At 35.3% G+C, this 17035-nt stretch overlaps 1 protein-coding gene across 1 annotated transcript; it reads right to left on the bottom strand.

Moving 5' to 3' along the window:
* Nucleotides 1-392: 392 nt before the first annotated feature.
* LOC120332120 (116 kDa U5 small nuclear ribonucleoprotein component-like) lies at nucleotides 393-15053 on the bottom strand. The gene is made up of 20 exons (XM_039399301.2): nucleotides 14823-15053; nucleotides 14173-14252; nucleotides 13345-13536; nucleotides 12518-12583; nucleotides 12174-12323; nucleotides 11412-11513; nucleotides 10544-10668; nucleotides 9502-9696; nucleotides 9018-9108; nucleotides 8134-8249; nucleotides 7457-7607; nucleotides 6431-6624; nucleotides 5660-5785; nucleotides 5160-5286; nucleotides 4290-4474; nucleotides 3310-3485; nucleotides 2639-2764; nucleotides 2297-2510; nucleotides 1698-1851; nucleotides 393-1189 (listed from the first exon to the last, which is right to left on the bottom strand). The coding sequence occupies exons 1-20, from the start codon at nucleotides 14986-14988 to the stop codon at nucleotides 986-988; spliced, it is 2940 nt and encodes a 979-aa protein (XP_039255235.2). The 5' UTR covers nucleotides 14989-15053; the 3' UTR covers nucleotides 393-985.
* Nucleotides 15054-17035: the final 1982 nt, after the last annotated feature.

Here is a 17035-nt window from a genome sequence, read left to right as displayed (position 1 = left end):
TACGGCCCGTTGGGTAATTCAATCTGGCCCGCCTGATGCTGCTAAAACCAAATTGTAGCAAAAAAATAGCTCAAGAAATTTGTTGAGATTGCAATTAAATTTATTTTTGGCGCGAGGCTTATCGTTTTCCCCTTTTGCTTTTGTAACACTGTAAATATTGTTCATAAAATGTCACTTTTTGTGTAACACTTGCATTGTCTGTCAGTTTAGATGGGCAAAATTTTCAGCCCTTGGTCCAAAAACCTTGCCCACCCATTGATCTAAGCGCTTGTCGAACTACTTAATCTCTCGCCTAAAACAACTCTGCCCCGTGAAAACTCTAAAGCAGTACACCACTGAAAGGCAGACCAACAGTCATCTCAATCTTTTAATGCATATGAAAAAATTAAAAGTCCATGGCAGTTTTCTTTATTCAATTCTCTACAGTAGAAAAGATGTTCAGATTAGAATATATGAGCCTCCGACAAGTTATGGAAGTTGAAAGTGAGGCAATTTCAACTAGTGACCACAACAAGGTGGTAACATGCCAAAAAAGAAGACCGATTCTGTGTTTCTGTAACTGCTCAATAAAGAAAAAAAAGTCCATCAGTTTGAACATAACATCCATTTTAACCCGATGGAACAAATTTTGCTACTGAGCTCTAAGCTCTATTTGGAAAAATTTTGTCTCAATTTTGATGGCCCAAAATTGAGCAAGGAAATTTTTTTCACAATTCCTGGTATTTTACTTCAAGGAATGAAAATCTAGGGAAACAGAAGATGGACAAAGAGATTATAATTGGGTGTCATTGAGACGCAAGGGAACATTTAATATTGCAGGACAGTTGCAAAACTGAATGTACAAATTTTCCTCAAGCTTGGCATTAACCAGAATATCAAAACCCAAACATTTCGGAAAAATAATAAATCGCATATCATGATTGGTCTTACCCCTAATAGGATAGCGATACCCCAATAGGACACAAAACAGTCATCCAATCCATCACTAGATGGGATAGTTGAACATGACATCCTGCCTAGCCAATTCTAACAACATAGGATCGTCGAAAAATTTGCTGATTGAGACATCCTCACTCAGTCCTTTTCTCCTCCTTGTTTTTACCATGAACTCTCGTGCGAGATGAGTGGCAGGTTGTGGTTCCAGGGGTCGAATAACTATATTTTTGTCGAGAGGATCACCAGGTACGATCTAGGAAAGAATACAAGTAAGAAAACCACACGAACCAGTTTCAGACATTTTGACGACCTCATCTAGAAACTTGGTAACTGGGCAAGGGGCTTTGGACAACAATATGGTAAAACAACTTATCGTAATTATTCTGCAAGCTAGTAATCCTATCCTGGCACATTGCAACATTTTTACAAATTGCCTTGAAAGTGCTTCTAAACAAGTGTGTGTTTCTGGAACAAATAGAAATCAGTGGTTCCCAAACTTTATTGACCGGAGGCCGAAATTGGAAGCCAAAGAATATTTGCAGGCCAGAAGAGGGGTGCATCTGCAAGGGGCCATTACTGGTATGTATATTTAAGATAATTGAACTGTTAAGAGTATACACATGCTTGAACTGTAAGCGGTATCTAGAACGCAAAAAGAAAAAAAAAAATCGTTACTGGCCCGCGGGCAAATTATATTCAATTTCAATATACTCGATGCAACAGATTATTAACGGGTTATAAATAATATCATGTTATCTTACCTGCCAGTGATGGAATAATGATAAACAGAAAGTTTGTCCCTGCGTGTGAGTTCTCAGGTCAGTTTCAAATCCAAATGAATCGATAGCAGGAAGGAATGCTTTGATTGTATATAATGGTGACCCTGGTACTGGAGCATCTTGTGTCACATGACCCCTGGTAGACAACAATACTTCATATTAGGTATGACACTACAAAGTTTTGGCAGGACAGCGTCGTTCGAACGGTAGCAACATTGATATTCGATTATATTATAGTTTTTGTTATTTTAAACTCTGAGTCATGCCCAATTGTTGTTTTTTCGGTCTGCCCCTAGAGAATACATGCTTCGTGTTTCTGTAAACGTCGAGTCTATATTAGGCAATATCAAACATTCCGGTAGTAATAATATTCAAGCAGGATTGTGGTTGAACAGTGCAGGGACATAGCCAGGGAGTGGGTTTGAGGTCGGAAACCCCCTTCCTTTTCAAAATGTATAAAAAAAAGTTTGAAACGCTCCCCCTTCAAAAATTCCTTGCTATGCTCCTTGTACAGTGCCTTGTCTGTCATATGTATTAAGCTGATTTTATACGTTCTATAAATAGATTAAACAACAAGGTACCTTCTTCTTGCAAGTACAGTATATACAGCGGAAACACAATCAGCAGGAGCAATGACTTCCACGAACATGTATGGTTCCATTAATCTCGGTGTTGCCATAAGGAAAGCAGAATAAGCCACACGTCGTGCAGTCGGTATAACTTGACCTCCACCTCTATGTAACGGATCTGATGCGATGACGGCATCAAGAATTTTGAACTTGACGTTTCGGATTGCTTAAAAACGAGTTTGATATTTAATGTTTTGTGCAAATAAATTTTGAAAATAAAAACAAGAAAAATGGGCGTTTGACAATGTTTCAATTTAAAAACAATTCACTCCGATTAGAACACTGAAAACTTACGTTCATCACACAAAGGTCCTTCTCTTGTTCCCCATTGGAATCCTTGCACAATGCTATCTTTCACTGATCCTAGTAATGCTTTGTCAACTTCAGATGGTAGAGTGTCATCAACTAGGATGTTGGGACCTGATACAAAATACAGGAGTATTGACTTTTGTAACAATAAAGAGTATGATTGACTGAACTGCTGAGCGCAAAGTAGTACCCCATGCCCACCAGATTGGGCAGGCAATACAAAACTGGAAGATTAGCTGATTACAATGAGTCTTCTGCGGAGTAATCGAGGTGTAAAAATGCCAAATTTTTTAAAGATAATGCCCAGATGTAACTATCTGTATCCTCTTTGCTAAATGAATTTGCAGCTTGATTTTTATGATAGGTGGCCTGTGTCTTTCTATGTGTTTTTTCTTATCTTTTCAATGAATGGGCAGCTGTATTTCTTGTACATATACTTTATTCTTACGTTTTGCTCAATTCACCAATGTTCTTCTTTTTGGTCCTTTGGTTTTATTTTGATAGTATTGTGGCAGAAATTTTGAAATAAAATCGTATTGTTGATGGACAATGGTATTAAATTCGAGATTATCATATAAAATTGACAGATACTCTTTTTAAAAAAAAAAAAAAAGCAGACATTGACTATATGTCTAATATACTAATTAGAAAATTACCTGTATTATCAGGTCCGAACGCCCATATAGAACGAGCAGCAAGTAAATCCCAATCGTATTTAGTTTGAAAAAATTCTCCAAGTCTTTTCCTGTTCCATCCAATTTGTACGACTTCGTTTTCGATATCTTCAGCCAAACCTTTCTCGAGTGGTTCTGCAATCATTGTCAACTTGTTCCTGTGAAATTTTACGAAGAATTACACATTTTTCTCTTCGATGGGCACAATTGCCAATTGTTGCATCACAGTTTAAAAACCCCTTTTTCAAGTCCTGCCTGCAGATACTTCTAAATTCACTAAGCTCGTTTAAGAAGTATCCCCTAACTCAGAAATGTTTTGTTTTAATAAATTGGGCAAAAAATTATATTTTCATTATTCAAAAGAAGACTGTTGGTCAATCAATGTCTGCATCAACGAAAGACTTTATTTGAACAATAAAAATATAATTTTTTCGGCGTGTTTTGTTCTCAAAATACGCTAAAAACATTCTACTACCCATATTAGTTTAGGCCAGGGGTGTGTGTGCAACCTTATATACAGGAGGGCCAGATACAAATACCTGGGTGAAACCGCGGGACGCATCTTTGTTTAACATAGAATTTCTGGTAGTTGCAGAGACAAAAAATACATTGTAACATCATTGGCATAGATAATAAATTGGACTCAGGTATAGGCTTTGCAGTGCGAAGGGATTGGAATTACTACTAAATTAAAAACTCATTTTGCAGACCGTAAACCATAAAAACTGGCACTTCCTCACGGGCCGCACAATTTTTCCTTGTTGGCCGCAATTGGCCCGCGGGCCGCAGGTTGCACATCCCTGGTTTAGGCACTTCACCAAAAGTGAAATGCTGTGAATGCAAAAAAAAATCTTTTACATTAATTCGTGACTTTGACTACAAAAAGTTGCACTTCAAAATAACTAGAAAGAAAAAATAGCGCTATACTTGGTTAAAAAATGATCATTATCATCAAAGCATACTTTCTGTTTGGAGTTTCAGCAAAACATTTTAATGACGATGTTTCGACGACAGTTTCACAGAATGCAACAACAGGATCAGCAACTTTGATGTCAATTTCAGCGTACATTTTTCGTAAATCATGCATCACACAATCGAGATATAATTCACCGGTTCCAAGAACAACATGTTCACCTGATTCCTCTACCTGAAAATAAGGAAAATTATTTAGTGAAATGCTCGTTAATTAGATTTCAAAACAATGCAAGAACTTGAAAGATATTCTAGTCGCAAGACATTAACAGTTAGTTATTAAAAAACACAGCTAAATGAGGGAAAATTTAGATTACTGGGATAACATTGAAAGACTCATGTCATCGACTAAACTTGCTTATACTCAAGTCACCATTTGTCAAAGAAAGGTTCAGTGTTTCTGAGACGATGGGGCGCGCCTTACAAGGGAGACGTAGACAATTTTTTGAGGGGATATGAAGCAAATTTAAAAAAACATATTTGTTTTTTATATCCCCTTTTTTCGGATATTTACAGTCTTTATTTAGATATTTACTTATTGTTGGCTGGTTATTTTTGAGTTGAGGCGCGAGACTTAACAAATTCTAAAAAGGGGGCACGGCTTAAAACGTTTGAGAACCACTGCTCTAAATGAAATGACTCACTCAACTAACTGACAGTTCAGCAATTTACTCGACTTTCGACTGAATAAGACTCAAGAACTCGGATGATATGCGACTCGAGTTACAAACGACTCAGTTTAGGGATATCTACTTAACACTCATAATAAGATGAGTTGAAGTTTGTTTGGTTATTGCCAATTGATACCTCGAAATAGTGTGAAAATATAATTCGAAACATTTCAATAATTAAAAACTAACCTTTGTTGTAATTAACGGATAACTTTTGTTAACTTTTCTCAAACCATCCAACATTTTAGGAAGTTCTGAAGGATTGACTGGTTCCACTGCAATTTTTACTACAGAGCTTGTGCAGAACTTCAAAGGTCTGAAATACAAAAATGTGAGAATGTGGTATCGTGCGGATTTCCTGTCCAATAATATCCCTTCTCTATCTTGAATGATTAAGCATAACAAAGTAAGATATCGGATGAGAACGGTGAAAAATAGGGAGAGACCTAATTTGGTCTTGGCTTGGTAAAATTTTGCTATATATTCAAGAGATTTCATGAAAAACAAATTTAGAAAATTAGGGTATTTATCATAAGTTGATTTTTCGTTTCCTTGCTTGTAACAATGCTCTATATACCTGGGTATCTTAAACGAGGGGCCATATAGCGGTTATTTAGGGCCATGAGCAAAGTAAAAATATTAATTAGAGTAAATTACTGTGATTTGACAATGATCAAGCTTCTAGTTACCTGAAAATTTGAGCTTCCTCGTTCCCTCGAGCTTGGGTTATTGTACTAGTTTTTACAATCGGTTCATCCACTCCTTCCATCAATACCCAATTACCGACTGGAACACGATTCACTTCCACTGTGTACCTGACATTGATAATATAGAAAGTGAAAAAATCATAGTAAATATATTTCACAAAGAATATTTAATGATGTTGGTGCGATGGCCTGTTGCAGCATCTCTCAAACTGGGTCCTCGGCCCTCTAGGGAGCCACGGAGCGATTCTCAGGGGGTCACTGACAAAAGCCTCCACTAGGAACAATATGCCATTTCTACATTGACTATTTAACTGAGATGAATGTTTTCTCTTATATTCGTTAGTTGGCTTTGCCTTGTGGTGAATAAAATGCAAAACAGTTAAAAGAAAAGCAGGGGCCAGAGTGTTGAGTCTTTGAAACAGGACCAGTGCTCACTATTAGCGCATATTTCGACTGCTAAGCACTTCACACTCATAATTTTTTTAGAGTGAACACTGAACAGGACCACAGAAAATGAAAGTTTGGGGACCAAAGGTAATGGAGCGTTGGCCCCCAACTATGTTGGCACTGCACCCATGCCCCCCACCTCGCCCAGTTTATTATAAATCAGGTATGCAATGCTGAACTGGTAAGATTCAGGTAAAAAAGTTGCTAATTACGTAATATCTGCTTATACAGACCCCTGCTCGAAGTAAAGGCACTAAAACGCTATACCCAGATGCGTCAAACAAGACAAAGCCAACTTATTGGTACCTAGCTTCAGATATCCAGAGTCGGCCGACCGTAACAACCCTTGAATCTTCTTCGTCTTCGAGACTGTAATTTTCTCCGAGAACTTTAACTTGTTCATTAGAATGTACAGTCCCACTCAATACTCGTCCAAACACTCGGAAACTCACTCCGTCCTCAGTTGAGTACATTTTGCAAGTGTGAACCATAAGAGGACCCTGTAACATACCAAATGATCAAAAACCTGAATAGAGAGTATTTTATCATGCTTTTCATTTATATTCATGTACTATCACAATGCTCGTGAGCTTCTATCTCGATTAAGAAGCATGTCATTATAATTTTTGCTTCTATTTTATGTGATATTATCCATGCAGTATTTTGTTTCATGTTTAAAACCTCATTTGAAATTTTGGCATCTTCACAAAATTCAGTCTGTGTGTTTGTCTTGTGTATTGCAATTTTTTGTACCATGGCGGGTGTTTGAAATTAAGTATTTAAATTATCAATAATATTTCAACACCTTATTAGTATATGAAATAGTCATTTTGGGCAGACCCAATTTAAAACATATTCAATATTCCATATTAGAAAAATTATTTAGGAATTCATTCAGAATCTTAATTTTTTTCTTTTATAAAGAAATGTGCATAATTCAAGGTTCACTCACTAAGAAATATAGGAGATTTTTCTCTGAGCAAAGTTACATGCAACCACTAAAGAATCTAGAGCTACTGCAATTAATTATGGGCTAGATTTGCATGTAAGAAAATACTGATTGACGAGAGGCTTAGTTCTATTCATTTTAGCTATGAGCTAGTGAATTCCACATACCTAACTGAAGTTGATGTAAAAAAATTTGGGCATAAAATTTTATTATTTTTTTGGACTGACAGTGAACGAATGAGAGCGGACAGCCAACCGAGTTTGAAGACTGACAACTTTTCATATGGCTTCACACATTCCTATTTCACACAATAAATTTGCTAGTATAAAAAAAGATATTATGTTCTATTATATCCTATTCAAACACTAGTATATTGTACTTACATCAGGATCACACTTCAACATTGACTGAGCAAGTTCCGAGTCATCTAATGGACCAGTGTAAGTATGTTCAACTTTACGTCTTGCACCCTGTTCTGGTGATGGAATGTGATCGACACACATGTCAACAAATCCAGTAAAGCTGCCGAGGAACCTGATAAATTGTTTGATTGTAATTTTCCTTACTTAAAGATGATTTGAAGTCGCTAGAAGACTACTATTATTATTTGTTTACAAAAATTTCTGAGAGTCCCATGGGAAAACAAAATTTTAGCCCAAAATTTTGCTAGTAGCGCCACCATGTGTAATTCTGTGAGGCTAGTCTTCTCAGCAAACTTGGTGCTCAGCAACAAATTTTTCAATAACGAAATCATGATTGAAATGATGAATTTTTGAAAACACATGTTGAAATATTGTTTGAAATTAATTGTTTTATACACCCTCAACAACAGTCTGGTGGTTAGAGCAATGAACTTTACTAGGCTTGTGTCAGAGGTTGAGTATCTTAGATTCAAACCCTGTACCTACCACCTCATGTAGTAATAAATTAGGTGAATAATCTCTGATTAGATTAATTCTGATCCTTCCAAAAATAGCAGCTGTTTATGTACTAGTAGCTGCTTTTGGAAAGCTTTGTTTGGAATAAAAGCCTAAGAACACCGAATTTCATAAATACCTACCTGGAGCAAACCAGTCTTAATAGAGGACGGATATTTTGCTTCAATTCTTCCTTTGTTACGTGAACATTAATTTCTTCCAATACACGAGGTAATGTGCTATCAACATCTCCAACTACCTGAAAAAAGAAATTGAAAGATAATTTAGGTCTAAAGACTAATATGGCCACCACAATGTCAGCAGTCAGCACATTTTCAGTCAAATGGTAAAAGTATTGTACCAAATGTGATAGGAGTAAGCAAATTAGAAGGTGTAACTATAAATTATATTAACCAACAAAATTTGAAGTAAAATGACAGACTCGGAGAAAAAATTTTAAAAAATAATGCAAGTAATAGTCTTCTAGTAACATCTTCCATTCTTTAGCTTTCTTTGGCTGTGGAGAAAAGCACTTATTTCAGAGCTATAACAAACCCATCAAAAATAAAATAACTTTGTAAAATGATAATTAATGTAATGTAGGTAAGAACTTATCAATTGCTATTGACATTCCCTCATCCAGAAAGCATTGCAAAATTTGGGTTCCATTACATTTGAACCCACGTACAGTTGAACCCATGACAATTGCACCTGTATTCTATTGCACCTGTGGAATTTTTTTTGTTTTTCGGATAGTTGAACCCATACTAACCCTAACCCATGGGTTTTAGCACCCGAATATAGATTGAACCCGTGGATATACGCATGGGTTTAAATGTACGGTCACCCAAAATTTGTTATTTCCATTTAACAATAAGGTAGATCTCTATGGCAGGAAACAAAAGTACAGTTATGAAATCTTTGAAAATCAGACAATTCCACAGAAAGAATGACTCAAAACTCTTATTTTATAACCATTCACTTTGAATTTGGCTTGAACCGTGTAGAAGGCAATCATTTAATTTACCTGTGCAAATATCTTGTATAAAGGTTCTAATATGAATTCCACAAAGCTTCTTTGAGCATTGGTATGAGGAGGTTTCTTGTAAAATCTTCGCCTGAATGAAGACATCATAATTTGTTACTTATCGATAACATGTTGTTTATTTGGGGCAATACACTAAACTTTGTGAAACATCAGGTTATCAAGCATGTAACTGGATCTCTCAAGCTCGCAATAGCAAAAGTTAGGAAATGTCATTCACAAAGTATCTTATAAACTCTTGACACAGAGTCACATACATTCTCTAAAAGTCTTATGCATGGTCGTGGTTAAGCAAAAATCAACCATTCGTATCATTTGCCGCTGTCAGCCATCTGAAGCAGAGTAACATATTTTGCGTATCCCCTGCTCGCAAATTTTATTTGCATTTTTCAAATCACAGATGAAAAAATATTCATTTTTGGCAGAAAGAGTAAGAAAATTGTATAAAAAAAATACAAAATCATACGTTTTCTGATTGAAGTAAGCATCACCCCACAATCGTTTTGCAAAAGCCTTATAATCCAAACCTCCACCATAATGATCGGCATAAATTTTGGAAAATGATTGCAGCGTAAAACAACAAGAATATTGAGCACTGGCGAAACAGACATTTCCAAGTAGCGGAGAAATTAACGGGGTATCCTCTTCATCACTGTATGTGCTGGAAATGAGAATATCATATTAGTATATAACTCTGGTCAACAACCTTTAGCATTGAAAGAGCCATTTGGCAGCCTTTCTATTAGCTTTAAACCTACTCAGAGCCGCAACATTTACTCTAATGTCAGCGGCAATTAAAACTCCCGGAAAACCACTTAAGAAGCAATATTCTAGTTCTTACTAAGAAGAAACCAGATGAATTAGGAAAATTTCAGTTTACGACAAAATGAAAATGACTTGGAAAATGAAAAGAAAAAGTTTGTTTCAACAGACTTGAATCACTTTTAATGCAACTGATTTTTACCGCTCGTGAGTCGTGACTTATACTTTGGGATCCAAGTGATGTGTAATTAGTGAGTATTTGGCTTTATGCCACCCTTTTCATTGAATCCTCACTGTTTCTGACAATAAACTGCTGCGACCACTTTGATTCACGAGACCAGAGCGTCGCGCCTCCGAGAACAAAAAGCCACATGCAAGGTTGCTGCTCGCTGATATATAATATGGCTGCAACCACACAAATTTTACAAAATCTATTTCATACAAATCTGAACTTGAAGTAATGCATTGCATTAAGTTAACAAATACAGGGTGATCAAATAAAAAATAGAGCCCATTAATTTCTCAATTACTTTCATGAAAATGAGGGAAAAATTATTTATCACTTGTTTGTTTTGTGTAGGATGGTACCCAGACTGTTCAGTAATTCAAGACACTTTGTAAACTCTCCAATAAACTCTCCGTCTCCAATAAAAATATTTCCTGATTTTGTATTAAAACTCATTTATGTGTAAATTTTGTATAATAAAACTTTAATGAAAAAGAAGGAACTATTATCTTCTTCTCACCTTAGCAAAGAATTGACTTCATCAACAATATGTCTCAGTTTATAATAAGCATCAGTTGGTGGGAGTTTCAATTCCAACATCAATCTGTCAATTTTGTTGATGCAGAGAGTGATTGCAAGTCGTTCCTATCAAAATGAATTTATTATAAAACAATTGTGGTGATAACCTAGCGGCTATAGCGAAGACCTAACTGCGTCGGCATCGCAGATTATGCAACCTCTGAAAACCTGTGACCCCACGTAAGGTGTTTTAAATTGTGTAGGCAGTGTTAAAAGCAAAATGATCCCAGTCCTTCCAAGTAACAGGTAGTTTCTTCCGTATCATTGGTTACTGTTTGTATACATCCTTGTTCAGAGCAAAACGCATGATAAGCACTGATTGAGCAAAAAAATGATCTTAAAGGTAATTTAAATATATCTCATTGTTGTGACAAGTTGCATGCGCAGTAAAGTAAAATGTGATCACGTTTTTCAACTATACCTATCCATAGCAGGGCATAAAAAGCTTAGAGGTGTGACGCATCGTGCTAATCGTTGGGAATATGTTCGCCATCGCACTGATTACCCTGCGTGGGTTTACAGGTTCAAATTCCAAGCAAAAATAATTATGTGTGAGAGGATTGTTGGAATCTTCGCAGTTGTAGGGTGGTTCACGTAACCGCTGGTCGGTTACGGCTTCCTCCACCATCAAGTCCATCGTACCGAAAACAAAAAACTGGCTAACTAAGCCCATACCAGACATGGGCTGGTAGCTGGACGAGAGGCCGTGGTTCGCGAGATGGTCAAGTTGGCTTATCATCATTTCCCTTCCAAAGATAAATATGTAAATCCTATCCCAGTATGAGCAATTCAATACACAGTTAATATACCTGCACTGCATGCTTCAATAACTGTTCCGTATTCAACATCACACCTTCAGATGCATCAACGAATAGAACTACACCGTCACTCAGACGCATTGCAGCCGTTACCTGCGAAACAAACAATTAAAATTTTCAAAACAATGGTTTGTTGAATCACCGTTGATCAGCGGATCTGAAAAGAGCATATTTGGTATTTAGGTGACCTCTCATCAATTATTATTATAGACAGACTTGAATTGCGATGTTTAGGATAATACACAGTGAATCTGGGCAGAATTAAAGGCCCAGTGAAAAGTTCAACAGGAATGTCAAGATGAAACAGAATGCATCGAATTGATACAATAAAATTTTATATTTTGGGAGAAATTTAAAACATTTCCATTTGTCACGAAAATTGTCAGTTTGAGCTTTTGACACCTCTTGCTAAAAAATCTATATTGTAATTACAAAAAAAGGCTGAAAAAATAACAAATCCGATAAAACAGTGGGAACTTCTTTTTCGTGGCATTATCAAATTCAATCTCTATAGCAGCGGCAGCTTTTCGTTCATGCGACACCAAATTATCGGGCAAAAGAATTGCTGCCTTCAAAAAAGACTCAATTTTGTGATGCGTACTTAATAATGCATTTTTAAGTTTGTAAACACGCAGACCTAAAGAATAAATGCAATGTCAACAAAATGACGTAACATTTACACTTATTTATCTAATTGGGGACGCAAAGTTCAATTTTATATGTATAATAAGATATTACAAACTCAACACTTGCCTCATCTGAAAAGTTGACATGACCTGGAGAATCCATAACATTGATAAGATAATTTTTGCCTCTTGTATCAGGCAATACCAGAGTAACAGGCTGTGATTTAATGCTTAATCCACGTTCTTGTTCAGTCAATAATGTGTCGGTAAATCTCAACTGTGAATAATGAAGAAAAATAGATCAAGGATTTATGGCTGCAGCGTATTTGATATTTGGAATCCTGGATAATTCTGGATCATATTCAAATTAAAAAAATTCCAAGATACTGTTTCTCTAGCATGTATGCCCTAATAAACTCGGTAGGACACAAAAAAAATGATCGGAATAGATCTCAAGATTTTCAAACTTACGTCTTTAGCTTCTTTCTTTGCAATATCTGGATGAGTTTGTTCGATCAGACAATCGACAAAATTTGTCTAAAACAAACAATAACATGGATTGAATAAAGAAGGACATCATATTAATATTTAGAAACCAATGAAAAATGCTTTTCACTGTCTTTTTATTCTTCAGAACGTCCAAGATTTTTACCAGACACTGTGGCAGTGGCCAGAGGAATAAAAATAATTAATCATTGAAATTTGTATATTTAATTAAATGTTTTTAATATACAAATTTAACTAATATATTAAAAACAAAAAATTACAAGCTGAAAAAAATAAATTTTATTATTTGTATGAAGTGTTAGAAAATAATGAATGCGAAAGAAAAAAAAAAAAGATGGCAAGGAGATCAGCCACTAGAATTTCTAGTATCACCCGCTCTATTTACTGAGACAAGCTTGGATCACAGCTTTATGCTACAGCAAGAAGTATGACCTCTCATTTGGTTAATAGTCTGGACCAGTATGACCGATTCATTGATACAGAGATATCAGAGGCAGAAAAAAATATAGTCAATATTATTAAGTAGGTTCTATCCTGCACTAATTATTTAAATTCACATTAGCGAAAATGTTGTTAATAGAGCTGTAGTGTCGGGAAAAAATTTACAACTGACTCTGAATACGAGTTGGAAAAATTGGCTCCGTCTCTGGGTAAAAAAAATCCAGTTAAAAAATGCTACAAACATGGTACTAAATCACGAAGCACGTTGGCCAAAACCTTATTTATCCTATGGTTCAATTCATCTTATGGCATATTGACATAAATTTGCAAAAAAATAATTTATCAAATACCTTTCCATGATGCAAATGTCCTGCAATAACAACATTTCTTATAAGTTCTGGTGAGTCCATGAGATCAGCAAGATATTCCATATCATATGTAGTGTTTGGTAAATCTTGGACCATGAGTGCGAACTTCTTCCTTCTTATCGGAGCAATAATCGGTTCTGTCAGTGGCTGTGCATCTTCCTCTTGCACTATCGTCTGAGTAAAATTGTTGAAAAATTGCTCAACCATAAAATTTTAGAATATAATAGATATAGAATAACCACAACTTTGCAGGTTAATCCTTCGGAATTTGACAATTCCAGAAAATCAGATTGGTGGCCGAAAACAAAAAACACCAATATAGTCCTAGTAATTTTATCTAAAAAAAATTATCCTGAAACAATATTGAATAGTCGAGAGCTTTGATCCAAAAAAGCGAAACTTAAAAAAACTCGAGACACTTTTATATCCCTGTAAATTTTTATTGAAATAATTTGGGTCTAAATAGCCTCTAAACTTCAATTTGATTACTTTGAAACTTTTATTTCTCAGTAATATTTTTAACATTCACCCTTGTTTAATTTAAAATGTTGCAATTAAAACAATAGATTTTCAATTGAGTTGGTGAAAAGAAAATCACAAAAACTCACACAGTAGTAGGAAAAAAAAATCAAGTTGATTAACTATTGCCAATGCAACAGACAAACAAAAATTGCTAATTTTTCGATGAGTGCCTATTAGCCCGAATCTAACATATCTCAACATAGTGAGGATACATTGGCAACATATCTAAATCGCAGCCAGAAAAACTATACTGAATTATATAATGTAAAACTAAACCGAAAGTTTTACCTCGACTTCTTCACCGTAAACTTCTTCATGGGTTGGATAATATTTTTTGTCTTCATGTAAAACAACTTCCATCCCAGTTTCTAAAATTAAATTTCCTTATTTCAATATATTAATTGTGGGTGCGGTAGGTCAGTGGTTAATACGTTAGACTTAGCAGTAAATCCCATGTCCAGGGTGTCCCCTTTCTCACTATGGTAGCTTAATACCTAGCATTGGTCTCTTTTGCAGAGCCTTGTTCAGAGCAAAGGACTATGAATATACCATATAAGAAAAATGAAAATTGTATCATGTCGAAATTGATTTTGGATTTGAGAATTCTATTCACATTATAAGTTAGTTATCTAGAATTCAGACTAATAAAATTTCACAGAAAAAATTTTTGTTACTAAATCTGGCCGGTGTTAATAAAATCATGTTTTACATTAAATTCTGCATAAAACCAGTAATAAGTACTATTATTGAGTTTGGTGATCGCTATTTTTGATTTGCAATAAATTTATATGGGATGTAGGCAGACTAAAATTAAAATACCAACGCATGAAAACGAGACAAGAATCCATGGTTCGATATATGATCAAATTGACCTATTTTTTTTTCCTTTTACTAAGATTAATATCATAATCTACATATAAAAATATTGTGTGTATTACTTGCAATTCCACTGCCATCCATATCAACATCATTGTCATCGTCATCTTCTTGCCGATCGAGATCATGTGATGGTGACATGTCATTATCTACTTCCTCATCTTCTTCATCGGAATCTAACTCAGGTCCGATATAATTCCCAAACTCATCGTACATTTCTGTATCCATGGTGGAATATGTTTGTTGTATCTATATTATGTCCTTGTATAGATAAAGTAAATTGTTGAAATACACCTAAAAAGTTGGATATTAGGCAAATATTAGATGCATAGCTAATACTGCAGTAGGACACAGTTCTCTTGTTCCAAAATTTTCAGTCATTTGATTAAGTAAATAAATCTAAATTAATCGCAGCCGTCACATGATCAAAATTGTGAAGGAAGGAAGGAATCTGATGAGGATATTTTTAGATTAGGATTTACATATTTATCTCGGGGGAGAGGTAAGTCGATAAGATACCATTCCATGTCGGGTATGGGATTAGTTAATTAGCCTACTTGTTTTTTTGGAGGCATGGACTTGATGGTGGAGGAAGCCGTGACAGACCAGCGGTTACGTGGACCACCCTACGACGGTGAGGTGTTCAGCAATCCTCTTGCACATAACCATGCAGAGTAATCAGAGGTGCGGTGGCGAGCACATTCCTATCGCTTAGCACCGCTTAGCACGATGACCCACACCGCCACGCCAATATTGAGGCTCAGACTGTCTCGTAAAGAAGGGGTTTGCACTCAGCATCATGATTGATGTCTCTGCTATTGATGATTCTATTGATGCAGCTATTCTTGGAATCCAAGTCCAATCTGTGCTTTACTGCCTGAATAATTACTAAAAAATCTACTACTATTTACCCAATTTTTGTTTCGTGGGAATTTTTATATATGCAGTATACGTGCTGTTGTGAGAGATACAATCTATAGGTCTGCAGACTATGTACTAAATGCAGAAATGACCTACAAAAAGATGCAAGTCTCAACTTCAATTCAAGTTAATTCTCAGAAATAGGGCCTACTCCAATTCTTATCGAAAACATATTTATATAACATTCAAGTACTGAAGTCAAGAAGTAGTGGTACATGAGGTTTAATATGCTCATCTGATTCTGCACGCAGTTTCTATTTTTATGTACTCACTATTCAAAGCAAATAAGTCAATAACAATAAATTATATACCAGATATTGCATATTATATCAAGTTCATTCATCTAACCAAGTTCGGAATGATTTATCAATTTTTTCAATATTTCTTCGTGATCTTCAAGGTTTTAATTCTAGTTCAAACGTTATCAACATTTGTATTGACATTTTAAAATTGAGACATCATGTCATTGACATCATGTCCCATCCTAATTATCGAAGTTAATCTGATAACAAGAATATGAAGTCAAAACAACCTTACGCTACGTGCAACGCTACTGTATACCTCTGTGTATATCGTCAATTACAAATCTGCATTTGTCTAAAACTCCCTCGCACGAAACGCATGGGATACGTTTCCTACCTGCAACTCATCGTACCATGACCAAGTATGAATAGACGAATTTGACGCATTAATGATTATAAGTATAAGTATAAGTTAGTATAAGTTTATTTCGACTCCATAATCAGCATAACAATACATTTGACAGATAAAAACAAATAAATAAAAACTGATTATGAAATCAGGGGAGCAAACAAAACCTTAGATAAGGTTTATAACGTACAAAATATAAGATGGAAGGTTTTGCCAAGAGGAAGTGGTACGTGTTTACTCACCTAAAATTATTAAGTTATTTCACACACGCTCACATGCACCCACCAGCCACACACACAACCACTGAGAATTTATTTAAGTAAGAATAAGACGCGATAAATTTAGGGTATACTATACAGTAAACAAAAAATAAATAAATAAATACTAGAAAAGAAAATTATCTGCCACACCATATTGATATTTTTGTAATGATTGCCATTGCCAAATTGATCGATCTTCTAATCGTTAATTAAGATATAAAAGGAAGATTCTATTGAAAACATATTGCCAAGCTGATTATAGTTGGAGTCAAATGCCAAGTTGCCCAACCAAAGTTGCCAGAATTGGGTGCATGAAGAGGTGGGCGAGACCATTTCATTCCCCAAATTAGAGCCTATTATTGCCAAATTATAGTCCAGATTGTAGTAAGTAATTAAAGTTACCGGTAACACTAAAATTACTATAATTAAGTAAAGTAGGATGT

Source organism: Styela clava, chromosome 13 (assembly GCF_964204865.1).
Source record: "Styela clava chromosome 13, kaStyClav1.hap1.2, whole genome shotgun sequence".
NCBI lineage: Eukaryota > Metazoa > Chordata > Ascidiacea > Stolidobranchia > Styelidae > Styela > Styela clava.
Note: the sequence above shows the minus strand (reverse complement) of the source record. Positions and strands in the feature narration are given on the sequence as shown.